Source organism: Dreissena polymorpha, chromosome 1 (assembly GCF_020536995.1).
Source record: "Dreissena polymorpha isolate Duluth1 chromosome 1, UMN_Dpol_1.0, whole genome shotgun sequence".
Lineage (NCBI taxonomy): Eukaryota > Metazoa > Mollusca > Bivalvia > Myida > Dreissenidae > Dreissena > Dreissena polymorpha.
The window spans coordinates 37,636,861-37,646,268 of NC_068355.1; the positions used below are offsets into that span (position 1 = coordinate 37,636,861).

The 9,408-nt window shown below is 36.7% G+C and overlaps 1 protein-coding gene across 4 annotated transcripts in view; it reads right to left on the reverse strand.

The window, feature by feature from the left end:
• The window catches only part of LOC127877252 (histone-lysine N-methyltransferase EZH2-like), a 36,823-nt gene extending 28,048 nt beyond the window's left edge, over nucleotides 1-8,775 (reverse strand). The window contains exons 1-2 of one of the 4 annotated variants that reach the window (XM_052422956.1): nucleotides 8,749-8,775; nucleotides 1,417-1,560 (exon numbers count right to left, since the gene is read on the reverse strand). In XM_052422956.1, the coding sequence (XP_052278916.1) occupies nucleotides 1,417-1,551 (135 nt within the window). In that variant the 5' untranslated portion in view covers nucleotides 1,552-1,560; nucleotides 8,749-8,775. Of the gene's footprint in view, nucleotides 1-1,416; nucleotides 1,571-7,959; nucleotides 8,034-8,179; nucleotides 8,337-8,748 lie in introns of those variants that run through there. The other 3 variants (XM_052422935.1, XM_052422943.1, XM_052422948.1) reach the window with 3 other exon arrangements.
• Nucleotides 8,776-9,408: the final 633 nt, after the last annotated feature.

Below are 9,408 nucleotides of genomic sequence, written 5' to 3' on the forward strand. Positions count from 1 at the left end.
AGCGTTCTTGAGTTATCATCCGAATCATTTTACTATTTCGGGTCACCGTGACCTTGACCTTTGACCTTGTGACCTCAAAATCAATAGGGGTCATCTGCGAGTCATGATCAATCTACCTATGAAGTTTCATGATCCTAGGCAAAAGCGTTCTTGAGTTATCATCCGAAAACCATTTTACTATTTCAGGTCACCGTGACCTTGACCTTTGACCTAGTGACCACAAAAACAATAGGGGTCATCTGCAAGTCATGATCAATCTACCTATGAAGTTTCATGATCCTAGGCGTATGCGTTCTTGAGTTATCATCCGGAAACCATTTTACTATTTCGGGTCACCGTGACCTTGACCTTTGACCTAGTGACCTCAAAATTGATAGGGGTCATCTGCGAGTCATGATCAATCTACCCATGAAGTTTCATGATCCTAGGCGTATGCGTTCTTGAGTTATCATCCGAAAACCATTTTACTATTTCAGGTCACCGTGACCTTGACCTTTGACCTAGTGACCACAAAAACAATAGGGGTCATCTGCAAGTCATGATCAATCTACCTATGAAGTTTCATGATCCTAGGCGTATGCGTTCTTGAGTTATCATCCGGAAACCATTTTACTATTTCGGGTCACCGTGACCTTGACCTTTGACCTAGTGACCTCAAAATTGATAGGGGTCATCTGCGAGTCATGATCAATCTACCCATGAAGTTTCATGATCCTAGGCGTATGCGTTCTTGAGTTATCATCCGGAAACCATTTTACTATTTCGGGTCACCGTGACCTTGACCTTTGACCTAGTGACCTCAAAATTAATAGGGGTCATCTGCGAGTCATGATCAATCTACCCATGAAGTTTCATGATCCTAGGCGTATGCGTTCTTGAGTTATCATCCGGAAACCATTTTACTATTTCGGGTCACCGTGACCTTGACCTTTGACCTAGTGACCTCAAAATCAATAGGGGTCATCTGCGAGTCATGATCAATCTAACTATGAAGTTTCATGATCCTAAGCGTATGCGTTCTTGAGTTATCATCCGAAAACCATTTTACTATTTCGGGTCACCGTGACCTTGACCTTTGACCTAGTGACCTCAAAATCAAAAGGGGTCATCTGCGAGTCATGATCAATCTACCTATGAAGTTTCATGATCCTAGGCGTATGCGTTCTTGAGTTATCATACGACAACCACCTGGTGGACGGACCGACCGACCGACCTACCGACCGACCGACATGAGCAAAGCAATATACCCCCTCTTCTTCGAAGGGGGGCATAATTACTGTATCTCAAGTGACAAGCTTGATAAGCAAAGTATTGTTATGATTACTAATACAATATTAGTAATTAGTGATTGGCCTATAAGGTAAACTAAGTTTAGAAATAATATTTTTAGTTTAATTTAAAAAGACCATAACTAACCCTGACTTGGTCGGCATGTTTGAGTTTCTTGGCTGATCTAAGCCTCTGGTACTCCACACGTACAAGCTTGCTGAGATCACTGCTCTTCAAGTTGGAGGTGGAAGCCTCGGGCTTGGCAGCGTCAGATGATTCCATATTCAGCTCCTAACAACATCTGAACATTTAAGATAGGAATAACAAGAGCACCCCATAATGGGTGCCATGCTCGGCTACGGGTGCAGTTTTGAATAAATGAAAGCTTGTCAGAATTTTTTTATTTTATTTTTAAAGGTCACAGTGACCTTGACCATTGACCTACATGTAGTGACACAAAAATGGGAGTGGGGTGTTGAACTCATCAGGGTAAATCTACATATGAAGTATCAAAGTTGTAGGTGGAAGCAATTTGATTTTAGAGCCAATGTTCAAAACCTTAACAAAATGTTAAGGTTTTAGCTACTTTTAGCACGACGCGGACGGCAGACGTCGAACTACACGACGAGCTGGCTATGACAATACCTCGGGTTTTCTCCAAAAACGCTGAGCCAATAAAAACATTAACACCATAATAGTCATTGGCAAATGAAATTTACTGTTGTATTGTGTTTATAATATTCTAGCAGTATCAGAGTGAAAATTAGTTTCTCTACGCAGAGGTCCATGAAAAAACTGTAGAAATCCACTTGCACCTGAACAATACACAAAGCCTTAAGGTACTTTGTAGTCACAGTTGGATTTACATTATCATGTTCACCCTTAGCAATACATCAATTATCTCCAATTAAAATAAAATTGAAAATATTAAGCTGTTACTTTCATTTTAAGCACGGGAAAAGGAGGGTGAATGTTAATATTATCCCCACACCAACGCGATTATGGACCATGAGATTAATGCATTTCATTACAATAAAGAATTTACATAATCTAATAAAGTTGTTACAATTCCATGCTTAAATTAAAAGCCCGACAGCTTTCAAAAAAAGGTCGCCCATTCACCAATTGTTAAGTTTTCTCGATATAATACCGGCTTGGAGCTAAATTGCAGTTAGTAAATCAAGCACACATGTAGAAATGTACACCCCTGACAACGGAAGGAGGCTCTTTCAGCCAACTCTGAAAATTCAGGTCATTTTGGTCCCAAGCTTATCCGGCCCTAAATGTATAGGCTTATTCAGACCTATGTTTAATATCACACATTTTTTAATTTATTAAAGCGGTTATATTGTATGTTTGTTTGTTGAATATTGCTTTTGTTATCATTGATTAAAGGAAATTACTTAAACACCATTATATTTTAACAACCTGTGACTGTAACAAAGTTATGTCATTGTGTTATTTTGCCGTTTTTTATTTAATTGTTTGTTCATTTGTTCAATTTTGCTTTTTCCATGGAATGCTTATACTTTTCTCAAATTATTTTTTTATTTTAGTAGCAGTTCCAATTAAGCAGCCACTAAGATTTTCCTCAAAATAATTACTCCACATTTTTATAAACATTTAAGATTACGTTAAGCCTTGTTTTTGGGCTAAACAAAAATTTATCAAGAAACAAAGATACTATATCATTAGTAAGTATTAATCCTGTCTTGCTATCACAGAAATAAGCTGTTTGTTTTGCAAATGTTTCCTATATACAACAAGAAATATAATAGCCCTAAATCAGCGCAGAATTATCTTTTACTAGACTAATTGATTCCAAGCGTTGTTTCGAATCAAGTCAAGCCGTGCCCTAGGGTTAAACAAACGCTCCTCATCCCATGGGTTCCGGCCTAGAAGACAAAGCATTAGATTACGTTTAGCCTTGTTTTGGGGCTGAACAAAAATCTATCAAGAAACAAAGATTATCACTAGAAATGGCGCGGCAGAGGCCGACGCGTATCCCCACGCCGAATGTTTGACCTAGGTGTGCCCCAGGGTTGGTAATGGGGCCATGCATAGCTGAGATTGACCGTATTGTCATAAGAGAAGTTCATCATCAATTAGAAGTGAATTGGTGTAGAAATGAAGAAGTTATAGTAAAAGGCAATTTTGGGTGGGTGTGACATATGTGGGCAGGGCGCCCCAGGGTTGGTAATTGTGCCATGCATAGTTGAGATTGACTGTATTGTCATAAGAGAAGTTCAATATCAATTTGAAGTGAATCGGTGTAGAAATGAAGAAATTATAGTAAAAGCAATTTTGGGTGGGTGTGGTCTATGTGGGCGGGGCCCCAGGGTTGGTTATGGGGCCATGCATAGTTGAGATTGACCCTAATGTCATAAGAGAAGTTCAGTATCAATTTGAAGTGAATCCGTGTAGAAATGAAAAAAATATAGTAAATGGAATTTTTTGGTGGGTGTGGCCTATGTGGGCGGGCGCCCCAGGGTTGGGATTGGGGCCATGCATAGTTGAGATTGACCCTAATGTCATAACAAAAGTTCAGTATCAATTTGAAGAGAATCCGTGTAGAAATGAAAAAATTATAGTAAATGGAAATTTTTGGTGGGTGTGGCCTATGTGGGCGGGGCGCCCCAGGGTTGGGAATGGGGCCATGCATGGTTGAGATTGACCGTATTGTCATAAGAGAGGTCCAGTATCAATTTGAAGTGAATCGGTGTAGAAATAAAGAAGTAAATGTAAAATAACCTAAAAAAATGAGTGATAATTTCTGACGCGGCCTCACCCCAACCGCTATAACTTTTGACCCAGGGGTCAGATCAAAATTCCAAATAGTGCAGGGTCGCACATATGCTCATAGCTACCATGTGTGTAAGTTTCAAGGTTCTAGTGCTTTTAGTGTAGGAGGAGATAGTGGCCAGGACGGACGGACGGACGGACAGACGGACGGACGGCGGAGATAACCACAATATCCCCACCTTTTTTTCAAAAAGCGTGGGGATAATTATCAGGTTTTACGACAATTCGCTCGACCATGAGATTTCAGTCACGTGAGAAAGTGACGCGCGTCATCTTATCATGAAAATCTTGCCTACACATGTGAAGGAATATGGTGTCAGAGGCATACCAATAAACGCTCTTAATCCACAATTGGGACAGATTAAAAAATTAAAGTTAAAAGCACAAAGTGATAGACTATACATTTTGATATTACCTATATACTTATACTTTATTCATGATTTCCAAAATGAAAAAGTTAAGTTTAAGGGAATGGCGTAGTGAAAGGTGTCCTTGTAAAAAAGCAAACTCTGTCTTAAATACTATAATCACATATTGTTTATATGATATTGGTTCAGAAACATATTTTTTTCAAATCTATTATGTTTAATTTTTATATCACTTTTAATAAATCAACACAACTAAAAATATCAAAACTTTTATATGTTTCACATGTTTTCAGTTCTATTGTGCAAAGTCAGGACATTTTGTTTATTGAAATCAAGCTGGTGGACACGCTGCCATAACGATTGTTATCACCAGATAACAGAAGGAGATCCTTAACTGCCAGATTGCTCTCATGTGATGCAGATCTCATATTCACAGCAACAATTTCCAATACTTTCTGTTGGTCTGAATAGATGTTTCTAATTTTTGTGTATTTATAGATCATTGGGCTGAATGAGCTTGATATTGGGGCCAAATAGGCCTTATCTAACCAGGGCTTAAAAAGCCTTGGGCCGAAAGCCCTGCAAACAATTTGATGATCAATGTCTCAAAAACATAAGAATCTTATTCTAATTTAACAGGTCTTTTTATTATTATTTTGAAACAGTTTATGAATGCTTTTAGCTTTCATAAGTACATATGCGACCCAGATTCAGATTAAAAGTCAGATTATCACAACTTGTTTATGTTGGTTATCCGTTTCTTCATGGGCTCATGTAGTAAGTGGAGTACCCCAAGGAAGTGAGTGTGCTAGGTCCGATTCTATTTCTCTGCGTAATCAATGATTGCCTGATGTTGTCTCGGAATCGTGAAAATCTTTGCTGATAAAACTAAATTATATTCACAAGTTCTGAATATTGAACATTGTGAAAAGCTTCAAGTTGATCTTGACAAACTTTTTGATCGATAAATGTAAGGTCATGCACATAGGAAGTAATGAAGAAGCGTACAGATACTATATTAGAGGATGGAAATTTTGTTAATGTTGAATCTGTGACAAATGAGAAAGATATGCGAATAACTTTTGATAATAAGCTCAATTTTTATAAGCACATTTCACATGTAAAGCACAAAGAACTCTAGGATTGATACACATAACGTTTGAATATATTGATAATCACTTATACCAATCGCTTGTTCGACCCACAGTGGAATATACTGATCTAGTGTATTGTCTCCACATTTGAAAAAACACATTAAGAAAATAGAAGATGTACAACATAGAGCTACAAAACTTGTGCTAAACTTGACTTGACTTTCACAAAATGATTAGGGTGGTCATTCTTTGACTTTGTTCTCAATTAGAGCTATTTCATCTTGGAACAGTCTGAGTGAGAAAAATATTTCTTCAAATTATGCAAAGACCTATAGATAACATCTATTGACCTTATCGCGATGATGTCACAAAAGGGGCAGTCCCTTAGCGACGGTGAAAACAACGCCCTAGATACGGTACGATTTACTACGCTGATTGAGCACCTCTGCTGATATTTCGTCAATTGCATTCCTATTGGGAAGTCGATAGGTAATAAAATGTCCTGGAATTGGTGTTTAAAATGTCTTTTGACTATTATGAAGGGTTAGATTGCACTTCGAAAGCCCGATATGATCAGAAAATAAAACTAATTGGACTTAATGAATGTCCGTACAAATTGCAAGCTGGATGTTGGAAAAATGACCCGACCAAGTGGCCGATGATCGAGTACGGCGACATTCATGATTAACTTTCTCACTGAGACACCGTGTAAATTTGTTTATTCTGTAATAATGGGAGTATCCTGGTAGATGTTGATGTAACGAGGATTGTCGTTCTTTTCAGGGTTCATTCATCTTCGAACATTATAATTATATTTCTACTAAGTCAATTTATCATGCTAATGTGAAGCTGTAAAATACGTAGGGACATCTGGTACATGACTTACTGAAAGCCTTAGTTGTGTTCATTGTAATGAGAACGAGTGACAAATATTAAAATTAACACACATATATATGTATAAATATTTGTTTTTCAAACATTATTTACCCCCGTTGCTGTCAAACGTAATTTCTTTTTCATGATGTCGATCGTTTATTGTCGTAACATTAAATCTTAATACGGAATGACGTCTTTTTAATTAACTGATACACGCTAAATACATTACTTGTTTTTTTACGTAAATTTTATAATTATTAAATACTTTAATAAATTAATCGGGCTAGTATCTTTACGGTGTAAATTTCTGATTATCTAAATTGGACATGACTTTATATTTGACCATATGTCACATATCTAATTTAAGCAACTGTTAAGTACATCGGCGTTAATTATTCATCCAAATGACTGCTTAATACTACCAGAAAGAGGAGACATGGTGGCATCTATCGTGTTAAATGATACTGTCTGGACCACCCAGTGTGTTTTATGAAACCTTTTTGTCAGTTAAGTTTGGACAATATTTGATCAAAACGAGATAATTGGATTATGCAAAACAAAGGGGAAATTAAACACCAGAATACAAAAGCTTACACGATTTTAAGACTGATGCAAACAATCAAATGAAATATATTGCATTTAATTTAATTAAATGTTTATTTAAGGTGTCAACGTGTTTTATAAAGCAACTGTATATTAAATTATTTCGGCATTAAAAATTTGGCTTAAATGACTGCTCAGTATGACAAGAGATGACATAGAGGTATCATAAATTGTGTTTAATGACCACATGTGGTTTATGCAGAGCCCCAAGTATAGGTCCCCAGCTGGCTTTATGACACCGTGTTTTCTTTGTCTGGACAGTATCCGATCATAACGAGATAATCGGTTTGTGATGAAGAAAGTGGCATTCAAATACCTAACATGCGGAAACAAAAAGTGTCGAAATTGGTGTGAATTAAATAAAAACAATAACATTTATCATGAGAATTTATTTAATACGTAACAAGGTAACAAATATAGAGGTTCAAATCAGCTACTATATGTTGCATATATTTAAAATTAATTGGTTGTTTGTTTTCATCCTTATTTGTGTTCGTTCATTAAATTAAATTTATTATGAAAGAATTTCTATTTCTGGGTATTTTTATTCTAAAAAATGGTCGCGAAGATGTGCCTTAACTTAAGAAAATTGCGAGCAGTGTTAAATATTTCAATGCAAATAAAATGGCGACAGCGCTTTTGTTTTCACCGTCGTCAAGGGGCATGTAACTCTAACTGACGCAAGTGCCCGGATGTTGCGATAAGGTCAATAGGTCTTTGAATTATGTGAACCTTTTCAAAACCCGACTGAACAAGGAAAATTGGAACGCTTCAAAATTCGCACCATTATGTTATGCGCACAATGAAATTAATTAGTAATATTATAAATTGTGAGAAACCTAAAAGAAAACAATCATAAGATGGTCCAAGATAGCTAAAACGCTAAAAGTATGGCCCTAAGATCCAGGTATGAATATGTAAATGCTAAAATAGCGCAAAATGGTTACAATAATGTATTGTTTCAGTAGTTGCAATGATCCAAGTCCCAGCTATTGACCCTTTGGAGCTGTACGTATGTACTCATAAAAGCTCAGAGCATTCAAGAAGAACTAATTGTTTCAGGTACGTACAAACTGGGTACGAATGCAATTATGACTGGTTTCATACGTAATACCATTCATTATGCCTACGAATCATTAGCAAGCATTTGAAGAAAAAAATAATTACCTATTTTCAACTTTACTGCATGTGTTGATTAACTTAAATGACGATTTACTATTTGTTTACGTTTCAACTACATGTTTGTAGCCCAGTATTGTTTTAAAGTAACCCCGATACACACTAATATTGTACCGTACAGCATTGCGTTTTCGTGGTTTTCGCGGGCGATTATCAAACTTCTGTTGGACTTCTAGCCGTGAGGTCCTCGCCAAATTTCTTTACATGCGAGCAGGTATGTGTATTAATACACATACCTGATGCGAGTTGAACATCAGATAAAATTTTATGGTGACCATTAAAATAACGATGATCGTCTCTTAAATCGGGCGTCGGTGTATCCTGTTTTAATCCCCACAAACAATTCAAGCTCATGAATTAAGGGTGTGTGCGGGCGAGATGCAAAGGTGTAAACCCCGTGTAAAACACATGCCAATCCAACCCATCTCAGTAGAATAACTAAAAACTCAAATTCAAAAGTTATTTGTCACACTCGTAAAAGAACACTTAAAAAAGAAAGTAATTTAATAAATTAAGTATTCCAATTAGCAATATATTCGCCATCTATATCTAGATACAGTGTGCTCAGCTAACTACGATCGACGCTTCACAGTGGATGAGCTTTTAAAATTGCTCGCGGGGTTGATCGGCGCGGAAGTCCTGGTGGATTTGGCGGTTCGTTTTCAGAGCCCGTATTTACCAAACAATTCTTAGACTTCAGTCAAGAATAAAGAATATTCTTTAAATTGGATATTCAAGAGATGCTTTATTTCAGAGTCAAATTAACTTGGAATTAATCACAGGTGCTCTATCTACATCATTCTTCATGAAGAATGCTTTGTTTATGGCAAAATTAACAGTGGTAGACTGTAAAGACTCAAACACTGAGCATAATTTTCTTGTTCTAAGTCAGAGACGTAGATGTTATCTACGTCTCTGTTCTAAGTCTATTCTTTATTCTTATGTCTAAGAATCGGTTGGTGAATACATGCCCCGGACATGAAGTTGATTAAAAAAGACGCTGTTTACACTGACCAATGACGATACACGTTGATTTATAAAATCGTCAGTAAGTACCGAATGTATTACTTATATCAAAATAGTCAATAATGTCAATGTCACACGCGTTCATAAAATTCCACCCATAAACATGTTTTTCAACCAAAGACCTATAGATGTTATCTATAGGTCTTTGTTTCAACGTAGCTGTTTAACGTCACGTTTGACCTTACCTGACT